This window comes from Anabrus simplex, chromosome 13 (genome assembly GCF_040414725.1).
Source record: "Anabrus simplex isolate iqAnaSimp1 chromosome 13, ASM4041472v1, whole genome shotgun sequence".
Classification (NCBI taxonomy): Eukaryota; Metazoa; Arthropoda; class Insecta; order Orthoptera; family Tettigoniidae; genus Anabrus; species Anabrus simplex.
Window position 1 is genome coordinate 99,241,169 of NC_090277.1, and position 26,886 is coordinate 99,268,054.

General features: G+C 39.5%; 1 protein-coding gene across 1 annotated transcript in view; it reads right to left on the bottom strand.

Moving 5' to 3' along the window:
- The window catches only part of LOC136885118 (uncharacterized), a 35,796-nt gene extending 16,148 nt beyond the window's left edge, over positions 1-19,648 (bottom strand). Inside the window, exons 1-5 of the mRNA XM_068229965.1 lie at positions 19,617-19,648; positions 12,923-13,091; positions 9,275-9,487; positions 6,231-6,388; positions 2,534-2,749 (exon numbers count right to left, since the gene is read on the bottom strand). Coding sequence (XP_068086066.1) covers positions 2,534-2,749; positions 6,231-6,388; positions 9,275-9,487; positions 12,923-13,091; positions 19,617-19,625 — 765 coding nt within the window. The 5' untranslated portion in view covers positions 19,626-19,648. The remainder of the gene's footprint in view (positions 1-2,533; positions 2,750-6,230; positions 6,389-9,274; positions 9,488-12,922; positions 13,092-19,616) is intronic.
- Between the last annotated feature and the right edge of the window lie 7,238 nt (positions 19,649-26,886).

Below are 26,886 nucleotides of genomic sequence, written 5' to 3' on the forward strand. Positions count from 1 at the left end.
GCAGAGCAAAGTTCTCTGCAAAACGTAAAGAATTTCACCTTATTTTCTTGACACGGCATAAGCCCAAAATCCTATATCATGTCAATAATTATTATTTGCTTTACAGACCGGGATCGCTATCTCACAGTCAGATAACTCTTCAACTGTAATCATGTAGGCTGAGTCGACCTGGAATCAGCATAGCAGGTGAGGCCGTCTGGGCAAGATACTGGTCCTCCTTCCCATTTGTATCCCCCTAACCAAAGACTGATGCTCCAGGACGCTGCCGTTAGGGCAGTAGAGGCAGAATCCCTCACTGAGTCCAAGGGAAAAACCAACCATGGAGGGTAAACGGATTAAGAAAGAAAGAAATTACAAATAAAAATTACTGAGAATGTACTGTAATTGTTACATTTAATCTGATAATTCTTCCTCAATTACTGCCCAACTCCATCCATTTCTTCTCAACCCCCAACAAGCTCATTTCTGTTTCCCACCTTCACTTGTTTGTTCCTTTCCACCTTTCTTTGCATGAACTGAATCTTTAACCATCTTTTTTTCTTTTTTTAATTTCTTCACTTTGCCTCTCATTAACCATCTTTCTTCTTTTGTTTACAGCAACACACTGAAGTTAAGGAAACATATTATATAACTCAGTCATTTCCTGGTACTTATCAGAGGCACCTACCTGACTGACATAATAGTGTCCTGATCAGGCTTTGGGTAATTATTGAGGGGGGCGGGGGGGCATGATTAACATGAACACAGGCATGATGTGAAATGAGGAACAACTCTTAATGCAAACATTCCTATATAATAACAATATTCACAAGCAAAAAGAAAAATCAGGACAATAATAGAGCTTGTTTCTCAAATACATTTTTGAATGAGTCTAATGTACAGAGTTTTCAATAATATTCACAAGTAACAGAAAAATAGAATTTGATTCATACATACATTTTCTTAATAAATGTCATATTACTGTATATTATGCATCTCATGATATGAAATATGAAAAGCTCTACCACCGGATGTATCACCCGAACAGTCTCCTTTGGGAAATGTAGTTCTCTGAAGGAATGCCCGCTTTCTAATCTCATTTCTTGATATTAAATCATCTACCACCTTCTCCAGATTTTATGCCTTAGCATACTCCGAAGACTACCATATGCCACTTTTAATGGGACTTAACATCTAGAAGGAGAATTCTTTAGGGGGGACAAAATGGCAGTCTGCCCCCGTAAGATCGGCGCCACTAGTCCCCATCGAGAATCAGGAACCAGCAATTATTTTCCCCCCACCACCATAATCGAGGCTTGGGAAGGCACTGGGTTAAGCTGGATTGCTATCCCACTGGCTGGTTCAGAAGGCTGTCACGTACATCATCCGGGAGGGATTCAGTTATTACATTTAATGCCAAGTAAGCACACATAATAATGACACTAAAAAAGTAGGTTGTGTGTGTCCGAGTTTTTTTTTTTTTTTTTTTTGGCAGATAATCATTGTGTTAATTCAGGTAAGTTTTTGTAAACTATGAGATAGGAAAAGGCAGAGCCTGGGAAGGAAGAGCTGTGGCTGTAATAACACCCCCAGTATTTGCCTGATGTAAAAATGGGGAAAATACAGAAAACAATCTTCAGGGCTGCCGATGGTGCGTTTTGAACATATGATCTCTTAGAATATAAGTTGCATCCTTTTTTTTTTTTTTTTTTTTTTTTTTTTTTTGCTAATTGCTTTATGTAACACCGACACACATAGGTCTTATGGCGACGATGGGATAGGAAAGGGCTAGAAATGGCAAGGAAGCGGCCGTGGACTTAATTAAGGCACAGCCCCAGCATTTGCCTGGTGTGAAAATGGGAAACCACGGAAAACCATCTTCAGGGCTGCCGACAGTGGGGTTCGAACCCACTATCTCCCAGATGCAAGCCCACAGCTGCGCGCTCCTAACCGCACGGCCAACTCGCCCGGTACATCTATATGGTCCATACAGCTCATTCGGTTACACAGTAATATAGTTTCACTTCCCAGAAGCTATTTCGATTACACTCACCGTAACAACACTATAATCCAAGCTACACTTCCTCATACGATGTTATGTCGTTTTAGTGTCGATAATATTATGAGATTTTATTTCTATTGAAAACAATATTCTGATTTGTGGGCAAATCATGCTCATACTTAGCCATATTTGAGTAATGTGTCGGAAAACGACAGCTGACTAACATTTGATGCATACACCAACGAATTTCATTGGTTGCGACAAGCAAAGAGCTGCATGGAAGATACTTCTATTTACATTTTTGAACCAATATTGGAACTTTAAACGATGTCTAACTAAACACCGGCTGAACATTGTTTATACAATGGAAGATCGTGATCGACTTAGACACTGTCTAAGGTTTAAAACTAGTCATCGTTTCTGCAACCGGCCCTTTGTGTTTTACATACAGGAGAAATTGCCTTTACACCGACAAACTGTTCTTCGAAACCTAACCTGTCCATGATGGACACAACTACTGTAGTACCAATAAAAATATAGCAGTGCATTTACCTGAACACAAAGAAACTGGAGTTGCTTGAACAGAACTTGAACAAACGATGAAGATATAGTCTCTGTACCCCGTAGCTGTATTTTGAAGGCTGGCTGAGGGAGATGGTTGATGAGAAGGATGTACAACAATTGTAATGTCAGCTGCATTATGACAAGGTTCTGACTGGCCAACAAGACTAATATCTGCATCCCCTTTATTTCCATACTCTGACCATTCTAGGAAACAAAAAACATGCCTTCTGTTACATTACATCACAATGATACATTCTTACAAGGAAACCCTTTCATCTGTAAGTTTCTGATCTGAATGAGGTATGGTACAAGGACTTCAGCCATTTCAATATTAGATGCCCAATCATATAATTAGTACCTGTTTTAGGGTGTCCTAATTTGCTCATTTGAGCACCGCACGGACAGGAATGAGCGGCGGGAAGTCAAGGCTAGGGAAATAATGTACGTGTGTGCGTGAGAGAGAGAAAGCGTGAGAGTGTGGCAGATGAACTGACCAGCCATGCTGCCTCTACCTACTTCCCGCCGTTCACTCCTGTCTGTGCGATGCTTAAACGAGCAAACTCTGACACCCCAAAACCAGTACTAAACATACAACTTCCGGACGAGTTGGCCGTGCGGTTAGGAGCGTGCAGCTGTGAGCTCGCATCCGGGAGATAGTGGGTTCAAACCTCGCTGTCGCCGCCCTGAAAATAGTTTTCCATGGTTGCCCATTTTCACACCAGGCAAATGCTGGGGCTGTACCTTAAGGCCATGGCCGCTTCCTTCTCATTCCTAGGCCTTTCCTGTCCCATCGTCACCATAAGACCTATCTGTGTCGGTGTGTCGTAAAGCAACTAGCAACAAAACAAAAAAAAAAAAAAACTGGGCATCTAATTTTTATATGGCTGAAAAAAATAATCCTACAAAAGTCATACCAAATCTCAATCACATTGGCAATAGCGTAGCCAGGATCGACCGAAGGGGGAGGGTTATTGTTACAAAATGATGAGAGAACATAATGTAGGTGTTTGTGTGTGTGTGGTGCGCCCATGAATGAGTGTTGTTACAATGACACTGATACGAGTGAATTATGTCAATATTCAGATTGCAGTGCTGGCACACTACAAAATCTTACATTAAAATACAGAACGAGAACATTCTCATATCCCATTCTATTAGTTCCCACATGGGTATTCAGATCTCCCATTATCATGATCCCATTTCCAACAGTTTCCAGTTCATTGAGGAAATCTTTTTCTTCCATGCTACATCCTGTCTGTGGAGCATACACCTGTACTATCTTCAATAGTTCCTTGTTTACATGTACATGCATTATTATAATTCTTTCATTTACATATTCAACTTCTGCTATTGGTTCAACATTCTGATTCACTATAAATCCCACTCCATTTTTTTTTTTCTCTTTACTGTTACCCATCCAGTACAAGGTGTACCCCTTTTTTAGTTTCTTCATTCCTTTCCCTTTCCATTTTACTTCACTTAATCCCAGGATGTTGAGTTTTCGTCTCTCCATTAGATCAATCAATGAATTTTCCTTCCCATTCATTGTTAAAATATTTATTTTTCCAAATTGGTTTTTGTTCTCTGATCTAACAGTTGCACGAACATCAGCAGTACCATCATACTGTGCAACTGTAGCCAGAGACTTGTCAATTCCATTTCCATTTTTAAACTTCCATCTGAGGCTTGTATTATAGTTGAAAGCAAGTACAAATTTACTCATCTGCTAAGCCTAATGCATCTGGGGATTTTCTTTTGGGATTTACTCCCTCAACCTTTAAAGATCACTCTTCTCCACAAGGCAGAGGTTTCCTCTTCTAATTTTCCCCAGAGAGGATGGGTTGCCTCATCCACCATCTTCGCAATTCTGAATGTCTCCTTCTCTGCCTAAGATGCTGTTAAGGTCTTCATCCGTAACCCTGGGCATGGGTTCCACCTTATACCTTGTGAGACTGGGTCCCTGCCTGAACTTAGCTCTTCTTCACACCGGCCTACTGTTGTGAAGGATACCCACCCCCGCAATGTGGATGCGCCAGACATGGAATTACTCAAGTGAAGGATAGGGCAGGTGACCCTATCTTCTCTGAGCGGGGTTAATGGTTGTGTATGATGCCACAACCAATAGCCTTAACAATAATCAGATGGAAAATGGAATGGGCCTGACACTTTGAAAAATGACGAATCAGACAAAGAAAAACAAGGGCCATGAAGGGCGTGAAGATGAAATACTCCCTGGCCTCAACACATAATACTGTCCTGGATGGAAAAGTACAAGAATTGACCAAGAGACGAAAGTGAGCAGCCTGGCACGAGTAAGTGGAAGCAGTGCCAGAATCAGCTAAGGGAACCATGGTCGCCAACCCATGCTTCTAGGTAGAGAGACCCTGGTCCTCCTTTTAGTCGCCTCTTACGACAAGCAGGGAATACCATTGGACATTGTTCTACTGCCCCCAAACACAGGGGGGCATACCTACATACCTCTTAAAGGAAAAACCATTTGATGCTGATTCCAGCCCAAACTCAGACCTATGCCTTCCACTTTAAAAATAAACACGCTGCTAGAGCCTTACAAAATACATGTGAAGGAATCCCTCCTGAACATCGCCTGACTCCAGAATATATGGGAGTAACTCTGGACTGTGCACTCATGTACAGAATTACTGGAAGACTTCACACTTAAGGTGCGACTGTTGCCGCCACGGTGGCCAGAGCCGCAAGACTGGGTCATCATATACGTTGGCGACAGCAGGCGATGGGCATGTGGGGTGTTTTCTTAGACATGACTCCAGTCGCGCAGTCCAGTCTGTCAGAAATGTACGAGAGCACGGGCGATTTCATTAGTGGCAGGGCTTTCCTTGACATTTTAATGAAAGAATAATAATACGACGACCATTTACTGTCATTTTTGTAGCAATCTCATCCCAAACATTATCTCGTACACACATATCCTTGTACTGCGGGCGCTTTAAATCATACAAACATTTATGCTCGGAAACTAAGTGGCAAAGAGCTATATCATGCGAGTGACTGAACACTCCCTCGACTTTTTGTTGCTTCGACATCGTACCAGAGTCAATAATTAACTGCTGCACAACAGATACATTACTTATACCAACTGTCGTAGCAACTGCAGCCGCCAGCACTGCTCACTGTACCAGTGTGGCGGCTCAAGCCTCAATCGCCGCAAGTCGCAGACCAAACTCAAACTGCGCATGCGCGGAGGTCGAGACTGCTGTCGCCATGCGGCTACAATCGCAGCTTGGAAAACGCACCTTTACCTTGGTGCCTGTATTTGAACCTAAGCTACTACAGTAAGTTCCAGAGTACAGAGTACTTGACCTAAAACTGCATTAAGCAAATTTTGATTTGGATTCCGTCAAATGTACTGTAACAAAAGTAAGAGCCTCTTCATATGGAAAGTGATTTCAAGTTTATCACATGAAATCCTCATTCTGAAGCATCATTAGTAGTGAGTACAATCCCTCTGCATGGTAAACTAAAAAAAAAAAAAGCATAATGTGTGATGATTCGTGATCATTTTTGTTGTGATGTACACTGTACTGCAACACCGAGCTTTAAACTCCCAGGTCAGGAGATCTAAATCCAGTTTCTGACTAAACTCAACTATGAGGTGAATACAAAAGCAGGACTTTCAACCTTCTATCAAAATACTGTGATGGTTTACCTTGAGCTGTAGTTGTCCTTTTGTCTGATGATCATATTGATACTGAGCAATATGAAGTAGCAACCTGAGAGATGGAATGGTCCGTAGGGGCTCAGTTACTTCTATAGAAGAGCTCACGACTTGCAGGAAGTTTTCTTGGTTAATGTACATTGTTAATACTGCAAATAACACAGTTTTTCTCTTAGGAAACAATCAGAATAAAGTGGAATGAAACATAGCTATCTGAAAAAACATAACGGTGAAAGTCCATTTAAAGAAGTCGATTGGGACTGTGAAAGTCCTGTAAGAGAAGAATACAAAATAAGCAAGAGAATAAGTACAAACAATGGGTTAATGATTCAAAAATTATGCATATATAGAATTATATTTTGAAACACTACCAGCTGTTAACTGCTGCACTCTCACTGGAACATTAAGAGATATCCTATCACATACATTGTTCAGCAGGTTGATCAATATGGCTTTAGGTTTTCACTCAACAACTAGGATATCCTTTTAAGACTTAACGTTTCTTCATTCAGCACTAATTTGGATGTTATTACAACCTTGGATAAAAACAAAAGACTACAGCTATATACAGAAGCCTTGTACAATCAACTACGGTCAACCCGACACATAAATTTTACATGCCTGGGCACAATTAATACTTTTATACAGGGTTTCCCAAACTTTTTGTCTCTGAAGCCCCCTGAGCATATCACATGCATGCCCAAGGACCCCTTAGCCACGGAACATAATACTGCGATCAGTAAACAAAAAAAAAAACAACAGCATTTTGTAATGATACCATCTTTAACTTTATTTGTAATAATAATAATAATTGTACCGGTTGGTACACCTATACACCGCACATTTGAATTTTCCGCCTTAAATTACTCTTCTACAGCTGAAACTCTGAACTTTAAAACTGAATTAATTCAACCGTTTATCAGAAGATGTCACTGTGTTAATTTCAAATTGTTTTTGTTTACTAATTATCAAGAAGTGTGGACATTCTCTCACAGATGTCTCTACCAAAAACTATGATCATGCACGCTGGAGTGAAGTGAAGGAACTTTTCTTGAAGATATTTTGTATTCATAAGTTTGTTCTTTACTAAATGTTGTTCTTTCATTTGTGGGTTGGCAATATTAATCTTTCTTTCCGCCAGTTTTGAATTTAGCCAATCGTAAATTTCTGTAATTAATTTTTTGACCAATTGGGTCTTTCTTTTCCAATTTTGATGTGTACCTTTAGTCAGCCAATAAAATGTAGTGGGTGTGGCTGTTTTATTCATGAAAGGTCTCGAACTTTCTCTGAGGCTTTAAAAACTGCTGACTTTCACGGCTCCTCGCTACTTCAACAACATCTAGCTTAGTGTATGGAAGTATAGCAGGGGGCGGGTAGCGCCTCTTCCTTCGGGCAGCAGCTCTTCAACAAGGTAATGGTCGTTTAACATCTTTATTTTCATGCTAGCTCAGCAGTTTAACCCTCGGGGAAGATCCGAAACCTTTTCAATGTAACCTACCTGTCTAAAAATGTAATTTAGTGCCGGCTTATGTAAAATTTTCTTATTACTTTAACTGTAAATCGGGGATAGAGAGTGCTTTACCCTCTCGAGCTCCCCTTCATTTTGGATTTGAGGTGACTACGTTTTCATAACTGATTTTCTACTCTTAATGTATTAAAGTTTTCTCAGATGAGTCACCTCCCTAGTTTGGGAATAGCCCCTGTGTCATCGGCCTAGTGCCCCTTACGTTTTAAAAGGTTTCATGTAGGAGTGCAAGCAACGCCTCCATTCATCTTGGTATTTTGGGCCATTTAATTAATCTGTTCTTTTCCACTGAGGCCCAGTAGGTTGGGTATGAAATACCCCCGTTTCATTTGATGTAAGCGGTGCCTTGATGGCAATTTATTGTAAAAGTCTGGTATTGCCTTTAATAGGCTTGGAAATTTGAGAGCGGGTCAGTTCTTTCTTGTGTTTGAATAGTGCCTTTTGGAGGCTTGAGGTTAAAAGGTGGGAGCAAGTGCTCCATGCAATAAGGGATTTCTGCCCTTTGGTAATATGTGGTTTTGAGCTAAGGGCTCAGGAATTGTAAAAGGTGGGGCTCGAAGCCCAGATCGTTAAAGTATCTCTAAATCTTGGCTTTGCTGGTCTTGTACCTGATTTGTTAACTTGTTGTTATTTGTTGTATGTTTAAATTCTATGTCAAAATTGTTACGTTTTGCAAAATATAACCTTTAATTAAATTTTAATTAATATCTCAGCTTTGTAGTTAGACCCATTCCAGCCCGCACCTTCTTTCACCTCTGCTGTTCCACGGGTATCCCCGTAACAATAATAATAATAATAATAATAATAATAATAATAATAATAATAATAATCATATGGCCTCAGCTGCCATGTGCAGACATATCAATTTCGACGTTCCGTTTTACTCTAGGCCCACTAGATGAATTTGATTGCTTTTGGATTATGTGTTTGCTTGTAAAATGGAATTGTTGGCTCATATATTCGTCATGTTGACTCTTAGAGGATTCGAAGTGGACAGTTGGATCAATTATAAATCCTACATTGTTGTCTTTGTAGGCAATCATATGAATCCTTCGAGTGCTTCCATTCTCTGCCAAACCCTGGATCTCTTCATGGATGATGAATCCCGTTCATCTACGGGCTTGGGCAATGGTAGTTCTTATTTGATGATGTCTAGCATTAGGCGGTGTGGAGTGGTTAGCTCTATGCCGGGCCTCCTTTGCCTAAAGGAATTAACCTGGTACTCATTTTTGGTGTAGGCTGAGTGATCGTCATGGCCATTTCCACCTGCAGAAGTGGTAATCTTGTTTCTTAAATTTTTCAACTTCCTGATGGGAAACAAACCCACGAAGGACATTACACTGACTGACATATGCTTCGTCTCTTCTGTTGCCACCATGTCTGCTACATGGCATTGCTGCTGCAATTATGAAAATTAACTCAACATCAAAATAAAATATTCAACATTATCAGAAAATTCTTCAGAAGAAGAATTTTTGTTGAAAAGTCTTCAGATTGTGTAAATACTTACCTCTCATATCCTTCATTTCCACTGACATACACAACAGATACAGAGCCAACTGAATGGCTGCCACTTCTAAAGTCACGAGGACATCATTCCCAGCATTTCTATGTCTAGCGAGTATGCTCGTGAGGAACCCGGCCGAGCGAACAATGGCGGTCATGTTAGGCTTTGATGGAAGTGACAGACATGCTAGCTGCATGAAGTTGGAAACATTGACATCTGAAAAGCAAACCAAAGAATAGTAAAAAGAAACCTGGATTTTTGAATTTCAATCTAGATTTGTTATACATCATTGATAAATGTTTCAAACAGAATGTCAAATCTCATAATCTTCAGGCTTAGCTGCATAACAAATTTTACTGGTAATTTATATGATTTATTTCGTTTATGATAAAAAAATACATACAATTTAAGATAAAGGACTTGATATTTTACAAAACTGCCTTCCAACAAAATGAGACTCCCTAGGCCTTAGAGACCTGTACTGTTGGGGTTGGAAAAGAACAAGTGCTGATCAAGGGAGGTCAAAAAGGATATATGAAAGTGCTGTATACTGTGTTCACTAGACTGGTCAGTCTGATTATTCCTCCATTCCCTAAGGCCTTTAATTCTTTAGATGGTATCTGGTCACAGCCCATTGCTTTCCTTTCTTTTAGATCCAGGATTGTCTTCTCTGTTTCCCATTTTTCTATCCTTGGTCCTCTGAACTCTTCATCACAGTCCTGTTCATTGTTCTGTGATCAGCCTGATAATCATGTAAATCATTTAAATATTCTGTCCATTCATACTTACATTCTTCTAAACAAGATATCACCTTTCCTTGTTTGAACATTATTCCTTGCTTGCTTATTTTCTTTGGATTTCTCCTCATCAGGCTCCTTGCTCTTCGATAGATCTCTTCTATTTTTCTTTCCTTTTCCAACTTTACTATTTCTTCACATTGGTTTTTCATTCATTCTTCTCTGGCCTATCAGTTGTCTGTTGCAGCTCATTGTTTAGTTTTCTGTATTATCTTGTTCCTTTATCTGAGGAGTCATTTTTCCATTTCTTGCATTCATCCATTTTATCTAACACCACCTTTGTGATCCATTCCTTTTTATTTCTTTTCCTTCCCACTTTACCTATTTGATCTTCTAAGGTCTTAAATATTGCATTCCTTAGAGTAACCCATTCCTTTGATACATCCATACTCATTCTCAATTTTTCCAATCTTTATTCCGTCTTTCTTACAAGCCCCAACATTTTTGTTCTTCAATTTTGTTACTTCCTTCCAGGCTGTTTATTTCTGACATGTTTCAGCCATTTTCTTATACCTGCCACAAGCAAGTTGTGGTCTGTATTTGCATCTGCCTCAGGGAATGTTTTAGCCATCTTGATGCTGCTTTTGAACTTTCAGTTGAAGATAATAAAATAATAGTGATACAGGTATACACAAAGTTGACTGTTAAAAGTAAACCTTTATATGAATTCAGAAGATGAATATGAATCTCAAAAACATTTCTTTTCAATTAACAACATAATTAGTGCATGGAAATTATTTGTCTCCCCTATTGTATTTTTGGAGTTTATATATATATATATCACTGGACTTGGCAATTTCAACAAGCTTTTCCCCTTTCTTAGAATTAAGGAAAAAGGGCTTAAATACTCGACTTGGTAAATTGTAATTGCTTAACGTAATTCTTTCTTTACTCCCACAATCACAAATACGTCCCACTGTATTTTCCTCTATTTCACACTAGTGCTGCAAACCTTCACACTCGGTAATCAAACTCAGTGTGTGTTGTTCCACTTTCCAACTATGCACAGCAGTGTGACAAAGAATAAATGTTCAAACATGCATTGTTGTGTATATTAAATTCACACTTAGCACCTTGAAATACAACCGGAGTGAGCCAGGATTGAACCTGGTACCTTGGGCTCAGAAAGATAGAGCCTTATATATATACTGTTATTATTTTGTGTGGCTGTTGTTATTAGTCTGGTATAGCCCTTGTTCGGCAGACCCACCGACAAGAGTGGGTAATATCTGCCTGTATGGGAGGGAAACTGCACGTTGCTTTAGTGGCAGATATTGTTGTATGAGTTGCAGGAATATTGGAGACAGCACAAACACCCAATCCTCAAGCAAAGGGTAGCCAGTTAAGATTAAAATCCTTCAACCCGGCCGCAAATCAAACCCAGGCCCTAGAGGACCGAAGGCCAAGACGCTGACCACTAAGCCATTTAACCAGGCATTTATAATGCATCATTCTGAAAGAACTGGAGAAAAAAGGAACCTATTAAATACTATACATATAAAGAAAGGGAACTGGCTTAGGCACTAGCTACGAAGAGAAGGTGGTGGTTGTGGTGATTATTTTAAGTGGAAGTACAACTGGGCAACCATCCTCTATGTAACACTAATTAGAAAGAAAAATGGAAGGGATCTGACACTTGCAGGGGATACCGTGGGTGTTATTCTACTGCCCCCCACCCACAGGGGGGGAGCGAAGAGAAGGTTAGCTGACGAACACTTGAGAAGGATTAGTAAATGGAAGGAGTGGAAGAGGATGGAGAAGCTATTGGTTGGTGGACAGTGTCAAGAGAACAGGAAGCTACCAACAAACTAAGAGAACAGCAGAAGACAGGAACACATGGAGAGATGATGTGTGAAGACCTTTCCAAGGGCAAAACACATTATATACATATAACATATATATGAAAAAAGTTACATTGCACGGAATGACAGCCGGGCTGAGTGGCTTAGACGGTTGAGGTGCTGGCCTTCTGACCTCAACTTGGCAGGTTCGATCCTGGCTCAGTCCGGTGGTATTTGAAGGTGCTCAAATACGTCAGTCTCGTGTTGGTAGATTTACTGGCACGTAAAAGAAGTCCTGCGGGACTAAATTCCGGCACCTCGGCATCTCCAAAAACCGTAAAAGAGTAGTTAGTGGGACGTAAAGCAAATAACATTATTATTAAAGGAATGACAAAGATATTAAAGTGATGTTCATTTCCTTATGTGTGAACTTCTGTGAGCTGCCTAATTTGAAGAATAATGCAGGAGTTTCGTCTGGATGTTGGACCCAAACACTAATACTAGATTAATAAATGACAACAAGAAAATACAGTGTGATGTAGAATCATTTGAAACATTTTTGGTCTGAAAGAAATACCAATGTTTCTGCCATAAAACTCATATGCATGCTTTGGAAATGTATACACATTACTTGACCACAAAAACAGGATTTTCAGGGTGATTTTCATAACTTTGTCAAAAGTTGTCAAAAGTTTCTGGCTGTAATACATCAAATTTTGCTTGAATATTGTTCTTGACCCCCGTAGGGTTTTGGTGTTTTGCTGTAGACACGTTCTGCAGCTGTCAAAATGAGGATAAATTAAAATAACGGTCTAATGATTTGCAAAGTAAAGTTCAATAAGTCTCATCTGGTGTTCAACTTTCCCGAGTGTTCATTAAAAGTGCAAAAATAAAAGAGAATGTTGTTGTACAGATAAAAGTTCTAAGTTGTTTCAACCCATACATGACTTCTGCACCATCATGTTGGCCCCTTAAAATAACAAAAATAACCATAATCAAATCTTATGAAATGTGTAATGACCCCGGGTTTCCATGAGATAGCTTTTTAGGATGTACTACTCTATGTAACTTACCTTTCAGATGTTTATCTCTGGAACTGTAGCGAGCCAGTACATGAGGCATCATATCCCACATAAGCATTACAAGGTTTTCCGAGCCCTGCTTCTTTTCAAAAGAGATGGCCCTCCCGAGGACTGCCTTTGCTCGATCCATTGCTGTACCTTCACCTGATTCAATGAGTTCCTATAAAAAACACAGGCGGCATTATTCAGTTACTGTAAACTTCCACTTTATGTTTCTTATGATTAAATATCCGCAAGAAAGTGTCTTGCCAGTCCTTTATTTCATTTCCACTTCACAGAAACTGAGGATGAGGAGGTGTACGAAGAGTGTGTTAGATGAGGGTGTTCTGAGGAGATTAGTGCACAGTTTCTACTTCAAGGAGAAGCAGAGACTGACATTAAACAAAATAGCAAAGCAAAGTCATCTCTGTACAGGCCATGAAGGCCCTTGGAGTGGTGGAACATAAAGGCTTCCACTATCCATAACCTCGGCACTTGATGGGGTAGAGTGGTTAGCTCTATGCCTGGCCACCTTTGCCCCTAGGAATTAACCTGGTACTCATTTTGGGTGTAGGCTGAGTGAACCTCAGGGCCATGTGCACCTCCAGAAGTGGAAATCTTGTTCAGAGGCTTCATTTTGCTCCCAGCAGCACAACAGTAGTTACCCCTTCCACTACATTCCCTCCCTTCCAAACTCATGGCCTTGCGCAGGTTTTTGTCATCGGATAGTAATCAAGTTCTACCACTTTTCGAAACAGTCCTGCAGTCTGTCTTTGGTCACTTCCCACAGTGGGAGGCTTATCACATTTGTCTTCACCTCTTCAGCCTAGAAGAACCTTCACCTGTTAAGCAGGGTTTGGACTTTAAGAAACAGGAGTAATCCGCTGGAGAGTACGAAGGATGAGGAAGGACAAGTATGTTTATGCTCTGTTATCATTTCGCTCACCTAGAGCAATTGGTGTACGGGAGCATTGTCGTAGTACAGAACCCAGTTCTGCCACAAATGGGTTCTTCTTTGTCACACTGAATCACAAAGGCACCAAAGTATGACGTGTGTTGTCTTGGAGATCATTCAACCTTAATTAATGATTCTGAAATAAACCAGTCCCTGGATACTGAAGAACATTTGAACTATAACTTTCCATTTACACCTGGAACTACTGACTATATTCCACACAGACAATGCAGAAAAAATTTCATAACTTTTTTACACTACTAGTATTTGAGGCGGTATTTTATGGTGTCTCAAATTTCTCAGAGGCTAACCATACAGGCAAGAACCAATGACATGCATAATTGTTTCATTACATATATTGGCTGTTATTTTGAATGCCTGCCCATTGCAGTTCCAATGGTACTAATGTTAGGTGTCATCTTTATGACCTCTTTCCATTCCTCCCACACCCTCTCACTTGCTGATCTATCTAGTAGCAAGCAAGGAGTCTTTATAAAGGATAATAAACTACCTATGTGCTGGACAGATTACCAAGACTGAAACTCATTTTTTTTGGGTAACTTTTCTCAGTTTCCCATAAATTACGTCGTCCATGAAAAATTGTCCCTCATCAATCTCCAAGCCAAATGTATGCCCTACGTCCTGCTAACTACTTTTAAGGATTTTGGAGATACCAAGGTGCTGGAATTTTTTCCTGCAGGGGTTCTTTCACATGTCAGTAAATCTACCAACACAAGGTTGATGTATTTGAGGACCATAAAATGCCACCGAAATGAGCCCAGATTATTGAACCTGCCAAGTTACGTTGTTATTATTATTACTTATATATTATCTTGGCCATGTCTAAGCCTGCAACATACTTACCACTCCCTAAGCATCCTTGATAAAATACTGAACACAACACACCTGCCTGAAAAATTCCTTCAATTACCTCTTGTCACACCATGACAGAAGTACCAGAGCATGTAACACCACCCTTCTTGCACAGTTTTCACATCTTGTGAATGGAAAAATCATTCCTGAGAATATCAGGTCTATTAAAAGTGGGTTTGTGGGTTGTTGTGTAAATGAATGACTAGTATTATTAACTGTACTAATCAAAGTATTTCTCCCTTATACCCTTCTAATGTAACTCGCTGACTTGTTCAATTTATGTATCGTCATGATTCATATAGATATGTTTTTTTGTTTAGTTAGGTATAAATAATTTAGTTACTAATTACTTAATTGCTTATTAATTATTATCATTTCTATTTAACACTTATATGTATATTTATATAACTACGAGTATTAAATCCATCCTCAATCATAACTCAAATAGCTTTATTTATTTCTTGTAACTTTTTGTTAAGTAAGGTATAAATAATTTAGTCATTAATTGCTAACTCAATAATTACTTATTTTATATTTTTAATTATTGTATTGTTATGCATAATCATTTTAAATTGTTTAGCAAGTAAGACAGCTGGCCCTGTGGTGTAGGGATAGCATGCCTGCCTCTTACCCAGAGGCCCCGGGTTCGATTCCAGGCCAGGTCAGGTTTTTTTTTTCTATTTGCTTCACGTCGCACCGACACAGATATGTCTTACGGCGACGATGGGATTGGAAAGGCCTAGGAAATGGAAGGAAGCGGCCTTGGCCTTAATTAAGGTACAGCCCCGGCATTTGCCTGGTGTGAAAATGGGAAACCACGGAAAACCATCTTCAGGGCTGCCGACAGTGGGGCTCGAACCCACTATCTCCCGATTACTGGATACTGGTTAGGCAAAGATATCATTCGGGGCTGTTGCGCCATGGAGTTTGGTTTGGTTTAGTAGGTAAGACACAATATTCATATCTATTTATATATAAATGTTCTTTTAACAGTTTCATTTAACATGTAATCCTCATAGTTTAACCCCATGGCACAACAGCTCCAAAGCACCATGGCCTACCAAGTGACCGTTGTTCAGTTCAGAAGCCTGCAGATTTCGAGGTGTCATGTGGTCAGCACGACGAATCCTCTCGGCTGTTATTCTTGGCTTTCTAGACCAGGGCCGCCATCTCACCATCAGACAGCTCCTCAATTGTAATTATGTAGGCTGAGTGGGCCTCGAACCAGCTCTCGGATTCAGGTAAAAATCCCTGACCAGGTCAGGAAACAAACCTGGGGCCTCTGCGTAAGAGGTAAGCATGCTATCCCTACACTGTGGGGCCAGCATGACCATGAACAACTTTGTGTAAATAGTGCATTAAAATGGTTAGATGTTATGGTGCTTGCACACCAAGATGTTTTCAACTTTGTTAATAAACATTTTTTTTCTCGTAATAAGCAAAACGTCCGCCTCTGTGGTGTAGTGGTTAGTGTGATTAGCTGCCACCCCCGGAGGCCCGGGTTCGATTCCAGGCTCTGCCACGAAATTTGAAAAGTGGTACGAGGGCTGGAACGGGGTCCACTCAGCCTCGGGAGGTCAACTGTGTAGAGGTGGGTTCGATTCCCACCTCAGCCATCCTGGAAGTGGTTTTCCGTGGTTTCCCCACTTCTCCTCCAGGCAAATGCCGGGATGGTACCTAACTTAAGGCCACGGCCGCTTCCTTCCCTCTTCCTTGTCTATCCCTTCCAATCTTCCCATCCTCCCGCAAGGCCCCTGTTCAGCATGCAGGTGAGGCCGCCTCGGCGAGGTACTGGTCATCCTCCCCAGTTGTATCCCCCGACCCAATGTCTTGCACTCCAGGACACTGCCCTTGAGGCGGTAGAGGTGGGATCCCTCGCTGAGTCCGAGGGAAAAACCAACCTTGGAGAGTAAGCAGATTAAGAAGAAGTAGAATACGGTAAGCAAAACAGCATGTTCATAAACATTTCAGCCAAGTTTATAATCAGAATATCTGTAACTTTTTGTGTTTTTGTTAACATTTGCGTTCGCAGATGCATGAAGATGCAATTAGAGCATGCAAATTCGTAATGCAGAAGATGATGGTTTCTTATTTCTTCTAAAAATTTACCATCAAATTGCAAACAAAAGTTCTAATATACAGTATTTTTAATTCTGTGCTATATTCTTTTAGCTATGTTCTAAATTAGTCATTTCCAGCAAGGAGGAAGGCTTCCATAATCACTTGTATATCATTAAAATAATACTAGCTGGACTGAGTGGCACAGACGGTTGAGGCGCTGGCCTTCTGACCCCAACTTGGCAGGTTTGATCCTAGCTCTGTCCGGTGGTATTTGAAGGTGCTCAAATATGTCAGCCTCATGGCAGTAGATTTACTGTCACGTAAAAGAACTCCTGCAGGACTAAATTCTGGCACCTCGGCTTCTCCGAAAACCATAAAAGTAGTTAGTGGGCCATAAAGCAAATAACATTATTATTATTATTATTATTAAAATAATACTATCCTAACTAGGTTAAATGAATATTTTCTTTATTTCATTACCTCTACCAATTCCTTGAGACTGTTGTATAAAGCTTCACACATCTCCAGCACAATAACTTAAATTGCTTGTTTTGATATTCTAGACAAATATGTAAGTGAAATATAGGAGTCACCAGTTGCTAGGAATCAAAGTTATACTTAGCCTCTCATTACTGGAGGGGGCTTTCAGATAATCTGTACCATTTCTTGCAATTTCAGGCCCAATTACTGTCAAAAAGAACTGTAAGTCATGTGGAGGCATTCTGAGAAAATTTTGAAAGCCTGCAACGTTATGAATTAAAAGTTCTGACATACTGGAAGTGTTCTCTCCAAACTTAATTCTAAATGCCTTTCCAGTATTTTTCTTGGGCACACTTTGGGTCTGCGCTTTTATGTAATTGTGTTCACTAAAACAATGAAAGCTGCAGCTGTATTTTCTTCTTCCTGACCTTATCATTGCTACCTAACAAACAGCATTTTTGGTGTGGGCATGTTTAAAAAAAGTTGAATAACTATGTTGAGAAATGCTTTCATTAACATTGTTTATTAACTTTGATATGTACTTGCCATAAGAGAAGGCCACCTGGCCTTAATCTTGTACCCCCTTTGAGTGGGGGTGGTAGAATAACACCCACAATATGCACTTCCTGTCGTAAGAGGTGACTAAAAGGGGCCCCAGGGACTCTAAACTTGGGAGCGTGGATTGGTGACCACGGGGCCCTTAATTGAGTCCTGGCATCGCTTCCACTTACTTGTGTCAGCCTCCTCACTTTCATCTATCCTATTCAACCTCCCTTGGCCAAATCTTGTTTTCCATGCTTTCCCATTTTCACACCAGGCAAATTTTGGGGGGATGTACCGTAACTAACCCTTAGCACTTGAATAAGGTTGTCTCGTTACACAACTCTACTTATATTTATTTTTCTGGAAAAGTATGGAGCTGGCCCTATGGTGCAGGGGTAGTGTGCTTGCCTCTTACCCACAGGCCCTGGGTTTAATTCCCGGCCAGGTCACGGATTTTTCCCTGGATCTGAGGGCTAGTTTGAAGACCACTCAACCTATGTGATTACAATCGAGGAGCCATCTGATCGTAGGTAAATTTCAGAAATTCGCCAGTATTAGTTGCCTCCTCTATCTGGACATTATCCTTCCTTGTATCCAACTACAGTCAAAACTGTTTACAGCGACATCGCTTTTAACAACGCATTGGATATAACGCTAAAATCTAACGGTCCTGTCTAAATCCTATATAAGCACTGTATTTAAAAATCTCTTAGTACGACATTGCTTATTATGACCTATTGTATAAAACGACGTATTTTGAACACATTTTCAGATAAATGTATTGGCTATAATGCCCAATGTTGATTTTTGTTTGTTACCTGTTTGGGGATTGTTGATAACAATGTGACGCTTATTATTGTACATTTCAAATCACTCAGTCTGTTAAATAGTCAAGGCATGTATCGCTGTGAATATGACACAGAAGAAAAGGAAAATGGTCAATACTGAAGAAAAGTTCGCACATAATATGGTGATTAGAAAATGGGTAAACAAATGTCAGCATTGCAAAGGAATTGGGTATATCACAATGAACAATTTCTACAGTTCGGAAGAACATAGAGAAAATAAGTCTCTTTTCCATTAAAATCTTTTAAAATGAAGCAAGCCGCATCATCTGAACACAAAGATATTGAAGAATCTTTACTTTAGGGATTGGAATAACTTACCAAGGGAGATGTTCAATAAATTTCCAATTTCTTTGCAATCATTTAAGAAAAGGCTAGGAAAACAACAGATAGGGAATCTGCCACCTGGGCGACTGCCCTAAATGCAGATCAGTAGTGATTGATTGATTGATATAAGCAGCAAAGAACAAATAATGTGATCAATGGACCTATTCTTCAAGTGAAAGCCAATGAAATTCCTCACAGTCCTACTCTACAAATACTGTACTGTGCTGTACTGTAAACACAGTACTTATTTCAGTTACATTTTTGAAGTTTTAACTTACTGGTAATTCTTTTATTTAACCATGTAAGTGTGGAGCCTAAAACTTACAGATATGACATTTTTCGCAAAAATTAAAAGCAAACATGGTCTGTGTGACTATCGGCCATAATGACCTTCCTGTCATTCACATTCCCTTCCTAGTTAACATTTGGTAAGTTCTGATTACACGTTACAATAACATTCTTTTCTGTGTCGTTCCCTACACAGACAATAATCTTATCAAATAATTCTGCAAAAGTGTCAGCGCCAGCCTTGCCAGGTCTGTACACCCCGCAAAAACACCAAGCTGCCTGTTACCTTTAGATATAAGTCATACACCTAGAATTTCATGATAACCATCCTTACCTTTTTCATAGCTTACAAATTCTTCTTTCGCCAGTATGAATACTTCCCCTCCTGTCATTCCTAACCTGTTTCTATGATAAACACTCCAGTTCCGTGAGGAAATTTCTGCAATCATATCACTTCTTAGCCATGATTCATATCCTATTACAATTAAATTTACCAATACTCTAAACTGAAGGCAGAGAAGAAAAGATGATTCTAAGGAATAAACACTTACAATTCAAACTCATAACATTTGAACGAAGAAAGTACACCATTACAGGCAACCAAAGGGCAGCCAGGTCTGACAGGATGAAGGAGTTTCGGGAGCGGAAGAAGCTGACTCTATTTAATACTACTAGACTTTAATGTATATGATTGATTAATGTGCTCCAATGGGTGTGTAATTATGTAAAAAAAAAAAAAAAAAAAAAAAAAAAAAAAAAAAAAAATTTAATCTGGTAAATATTTCTCTATTAAGTTACTTAATTCTACTCCTTCCTTTGCAATACTTCTACAGTTTCACACTAACAATTTTATGTCATCCCTTACTTGACTTCATGCTTCCTATACTGTCATCACAACTCCCTAGTCTACTTCGTTTTCCTTACTATACCTACGGCTCATTAATTTCAATACACCATGACTGCTATCTGGTATTTCAGACACAAACACAAAATAAAATTCATTTCTCCAAAAATATTATATAAACTTAAACATATATAATACAAAGAGAATAATTATATTTTACTTTTAGCAAAATATCCTCCCTTGGATTTAATGACTGCCTCACATATTCGAGTCATGCATTCAATCAGTTCATGTAGGTATTTTGAGTCTATATGATTCCACAAATACTTAACAATGTTCCAGAGATGTTTCTTGCTGGATATATGAACTTCCCTAATACATCTGTCCACTTCATCCCAGACCATTTCAATGGGATTACAATCCGAGCTTTGGGATGGTCAGACCATATCTTTCAGTACTTTCTGTTTTTCCTTTGATGCAATGTACTTCTTACAGAACGCTGACCAATGTTTTGGGTCATGATCCTGTTGTAAGGTGAACTCTTTCTGTATTAAGCACAATCCACATGGCATTGTATGATTCTGAAGTATGCAGTGATCCATACATCCTTCATCTTCTATTTTTACAATGTCTCCAACTCTATCTCCTGCAAAACACCCCCAAACCTTAATAGAGCCCCCACCATGTTTAACTGTAGGTAGAACGCACTGCAGGGCCACCTTTTCCTCTTCTTATCAGAAACAAATATCCTCCTTCTGGTTCCAAAAATCATGAACTTAGATTCATCTGTGAATAACACTTTCTTCCACACTTCATGTGTCCACTTACGATGTTTTCTAGCCCATTCAAGTCTCTTCTTTTTATTTATGGGCTTCAGAAGGGGGTTTTCTTGCTGCCACACTTCCTTTTAAGACAGCTTCAATCAGACACCTTTTTATTATTGCAATAGATATTTGTTTCCCGTTCATTTCTACCAATTTTGCACGAATTTGTGGTGCTGTTTTGAACCTATTTCTCTTACTAGTAATTCTGCTGAATTTATCATCACTTTTAGTTCTTGAACGAGACTGTCCTGGTCATGGTCTGACCTTATTGCTACCTGTTGTTGTCTGGCGGTGAAGAGTGTGTTGCACTCCCCCTTTAGACACGCTACGTTGTTTTGCAATTTGGTGAATTGATAAACCTGCTTGTCTGAGTGCTACAATTACAGCACTTTTTTCTATGGATATCTTCACTCTTGGAGCCATAATAATGATGTGCACACTGTCTTTTTATTTTTACAATTGGCTTTACATCGTACTGACACAGATAGGTCTTATGGTGATGATGGGATAGGAAAGGTCTAGGAGTGGGAAGGAAGTAGCCGTGTCTTAAGTTACGGCCCCACCATTTGCCTGGTGTGTAACCACGGAAAACCATCTTCAGGGCTGCCAACAGTGGGGTTCGAACCCACTATCTCCCGGATGCAAGCTCACAGCTGTGCGCCCATTACCGCACGGCCAACTCGCTCAGTGTGCACACTGTCAACTCTCACTAAGGAACTGAAATGCAGGAACCAAATAGTATGTACCTTAGCAATACTTGAAGTACACTGCAGACATCACAACACTACAGTGAATAATAGAAGTGCATCGAATAGGCTTTCAGTCATCATCTACGTAAACAAACATACTAGGTCAGGTATGTATTGTTTCGTACACAAACACATAAACCTGACATGTTTACGAGTGTTGTACTATTCCTTTGCTTACTCAAGTACAACCATGGTATTATACTGTATCTACAGGGAATTAGATGTAAACTATTAGGCGGTATTGAAATTAATGAGCGGTAGGGTACCTCCCTCTAGCTCTTCTAAACAAACACCCTAACTTATATGTACCATTGCATTTCAATGAAGGCCATCAGAGCATAGATCTCTCCCTCTTTCCCACCCATTAGGATCTACAAATCAGAATCCCAATTTCCTACATATTCATTCTATAGCCTCATTTAAATCCCCAGTCAACCTGCTGTCAGTATCCCTCCTACACAGTATCCCACTGATAACAATTGTAACCTTAAACACCAACAACAAACATTAAATTTAAAACATGGAAAATTATTACTTATAAAATTTCAGACCAGTTAAAACAATCATCAGATAAAATAAGGTAAAATCAAAACGACAACTAAAGGCCAGGATGTGGAAAGCAGAATGAACCCTACAAGATGTGAAATGAAGGACTTAGGTGAACTGAATTGAAACAAAAGTTAGTTTAATTAACACCTATTTATTATTATTATTATTTTAAACAAATCAAAAGGAAATAAAGAACACTTATATAGCCTTGATATGATTTAAACATACTGTAACAAGTGATGAACATAAACATAGCCATTAAGATATGATAATGATCTATTCCACTAAGCAGAGTGGATTGATATCCGTGAAGGGTCGCGTCCAGTCGTTTCAACCATTTCTGTATATTTTGATCAATCCTTCTGCGAACACTGTTTATTATACTTCCTACCCCTCACTACCTTTCACTGAACTTGTCCACACTTCTGTCACACCACTGTTATCGCTCTCCACTCCTTCAGTGAGTGACAAGATGGCTATCCGGTCGTTTCGTTCGCACGCGACTCCTCATGTTACCTGTCTCCGTTCTATTCAACCATACGCGGCTCATGGCGTAGACTTATTTATAATGCAGAAAGTGCACTGCTATCAGTCATTGTTGAGTAGAGGGAGAAGGAGCATTGACTAGATGTGTGTTTAATGAAATTAAACATTATCTTAAAAGCATTTTCCATAAACAGAACTTGAATTTTTATTTTCAATTTCATCAGCAAAAGGCAATCTCATTATTATAATTATGTTAAAAAAAAAGTGTTTGTCTGTGTTTAAATAGCATTAGCTTATGTAATTGACACAATAAATAGGCTATCAAGTAAGTGCTTGGTATTTTATTGATTTCCGGTCAAAACGACCATACGCGAATCCTGACATTACACTCAGCACGTAACCCCTTTGCGGGTTAAATGAGGTTGTAATCAATCGATTAGAAGTTGAAATATGATAGTTACATCATCAGAAAAAAAAAAATACTAAAAGAAGAAGTAAAGAAACAAGCTTCACTATAGAAAATACAGATCACTGAAAAAGAATTTACAAGGAGCTAAAACTGCATTAATGTGGTCAAGTCTAGTGGACATTTAATTAAAGGTTGTGCAAAAGGAGGATGGTTGTAAAACACGTATTACATCATAAAATTCTTTCAATTCAGGTTAATAAAACTGATGGGTAAACTCCTGTGATAAATTAAGATTTAAAATTAAGTTAAATTAGGGAATTTAAGATTTGCTTACCCCAAGAAAAGCCAGAGTTTCCGGACAGCATGTCTGATCTACATAATTCTGAACATAGAATGAAGCTACCTTACGATGCACTTCTCGAAGGTAGCACGCACTAGATTGTGAAACAGGAAACAGCACAGTAGGAAAAATAACCAGTGAACGTCCAGAAGTTTACCTATCGATAGTCTAAACCAATCACTTTAAATATTTTAATATCTGCTGGTCGTTTAGTCCTTGGTAACTTCTAGAAGTTTGTTTCTAGTGCAACTTAAGCAAGTCTCACAAATATTAGACACATGCGGTATTGGGTGTCCCACAAGTTTTGATGATTAAAATTAACTGAAATTTTTGATGATCTTGAATTTTCTTGAAGTAGGCCAAATGCCATAAACAAATACTCGCAGCACACGGCACAAGAATATTTGCTTCCTTAACACTTTCTGTGCTGCCATAATCAGATCCCACACATCCCTAACTATGTATCTATTCCTGATTGTCTTACACTATTGGTACTTGCATGGAAAATTACTACCTTCTCCTTACCCTCCTCCATTCCTTCTAATTTCCTTAACATCTGCCTTCATCTAATTCCAGGATAACACTCTACCCTGGTTCCCTTTCCTCCACACACTTTGCCTACATACCTAATAAATGAGTCACCCATGACCAGAGCCTTAACCCCACCCTCCTTTCTTAGTCTCGACTTAACTTCCCTGATGCCTGTAAGACCTACATCTTCATCCCTTCTATCTTGTTCCACTTCCCTTTTCCTATCCAATATTCTACATTTAAATTTATCTCTGCTCTTGCTCTGTCACTCCTCTGCAACACTTCCCTCTGCTAGCCTGCCTGGTGGCCATGATTGTTAAGATGTTACAGTCTAGGGTCTGACACCATGGTTAGCTGGTTCGAGTGCCGTTGGTTGAAAAAAATTTCACCATCAGAATGTTGGCCGGCAGAGTAGGAGAGGTGGTGATATACAATTTCTAATCACTAGATCGCATGCCAATAGCCTGGATTAAATTCCAAAAACATCTCCGTAGTGCTCATATGGAGTGAGGGCATATAACACTGTTGACGGTGATTCGTCCATCGGATGAGGACATTAGGCCTTGAGCAGACCCCTTGGTGTTATTCCACACGTGTAGGCTACTTGCCGACACTGGGTTTCACCTTCTTGCTACCTTATCATCATCCCACATCCAAATGCGCAGGTTGCCTGTGAGCATCAAATAAAAAGGCATGCTCCAGGCGAGCCGAACATGTCCCCGGACACTCCCAGCAATAAAAGCCATACGATAAATAAATAAATAAATAAATAAATAAATAAATAAATAAATAAATAAATAATAACTTCCCTCTTCTGATCTACCTGCAGTGACTCATATTGATTCCTCGCCAATACATCTCCTTGGCCCACTCCCTGAGGAAAACCCTTAGACCTCTTTCCCTTAAATTAGCCCACCTGTCTTCCACAGCTTCTCCCCTTCCTTCCCCATCTTATTGTTGTTAACATGTTAAAAACCTCAGATGGCACACCGTGTCACCCAACAAAATGAATCTACCTGTAACTCAACCATAGTTTCTGTCCCAGAAGAATTCTGCTTTCTTTGCTAGATAGCACAATTGGAATACCAAAACTGGTAGGCAGGTTGCCAAGATGGCACTTCAGATCTGCACCATGGTAACTGAGGCCATAGAATATTATTATTAATATACTGATAAAACCAGCTGCAGGCTACAGCTACGTAAGCTACCTGCTAGTTTTCTTTTCTCTTTACTTCGTAGCCAAAGGGTCTTCAATCCCAGGCGTCTCTTCGCCGCTCTTCCACTGAGATGTTGCATAGTTTAGCAAGTTGTCTCTCAGGATTCTCTTTCAAATCCACAAATTTCTTCCTCCTTGGGGCTTATGTCTCCTTCCTTTAGATATTTGTGCACTTCTTTAATCTAATGGAGATAAGTTTTCAATTTTTCCTGAAGTGCGAGTATTCTATACACTCATCTATCCGCGTTCATTCTCTTTAGGTGTCCTTAGAAGGTCAGCTTCCTCTTTCTGATTGTGGTGGTAGTTTTCTCTGTTCTCTCATACAGTTCCTTATTGGATCTCAGGTGGAATGTAATGAAACCTTCATCTTGAGGATTCGAAAGTCGCGCCAAATCCCCAGGAATAATTCACACGGTGAAACGAATTCTGGGTAATCCAGTCTGCACTGTTAGAAAATAGTAGGCAAAAATTAACCCGAAAGTGCCCTATCTTGCAGTTAAGCCCTTGTGGCATAGTTAGACCACCTGGAGGGATTCTTGAGATGAAGGAAAATTTTACAGTTTTCTGGACACTTTTGCTCTTTAATTTGATGCTAAATTATATAAGTAAGCCTGTACACATGCTGAGGAGGTGTGTGAGTGCAGATTGATATGAGGGTTTCAAAAGAAAGTGTGCCAGTGGAATTAATACCCGACGTAATTAAACCTTTAGGAGGAAAGGAAGGCCATGTATAAATTCCCCTGGAAAATTGGGATATTTCAAGATGTCATCCTGGTTATGAAGAAGTTAATTAAATTATATTTATTAAATTGATAAGAATTGTGGGTAATTTCCTTGGCGCGATTTGCAATTACCAACTTCCCACCACCGCAGCGGGGCCCAAGACACACAAATCCAAATCATAGAGATCGGTTGTGATCTGCCTTGCTCCACCAATTTATGGTATTGCACCATCAACAAGCTTAACGTCCAGCAAGATTAGCTCTGGCCTAGGTTACAAAGTATTATCAATTATTTAAACTAGTGTCGTGTATTGTTGAGAACAGTACATTTTTCCAAGTTCTTTTCAAGTCTACAAAGACGCTAACAGTTTTTTCGCTTCAGCTTAGCAAGGCAACCATATATCGCATATTGTAAAATTTCACATTTTAGTGCGAGCATGAACCAGCGGTAGACGTACAATTTTGTGTGCGACAATAAGGTTTCACCAAAGCCTTTCATGAGAATCTCTTATTTTATTTCAGATACTCTGTTAGATCTAGAATTAAATGGCTGAGGTTGAAAGCCAAGTGTATAAATTTGATGTCTCACCTATAGTCCAAATGAGGGGATAAGTAATATTAAAGCTAGCAAGATGGACCACAATATCAGGGGTCACTGATCTTCAAGTACCTGCACCTACCATGTTGTAGTTTCAAAATAGAGACATGTGCTTTTTGTCATCCTAAGCATTCACAACGCAATGAGATTCCACATATATTCATGTGTAGATCTTTTGTTGTTGTAAGGTAGTCGTCTGAGATGAGAATTATATTAAAATGTGTGGATAATTGCGTTTTGTGCGTGTTAAGTAATGCAGGTTTTGTTAGGGAAATGTCACTGTGATTAAATGTAGATTGGGGAGACCTGTTGAATATTATAAAACATCATATCTCC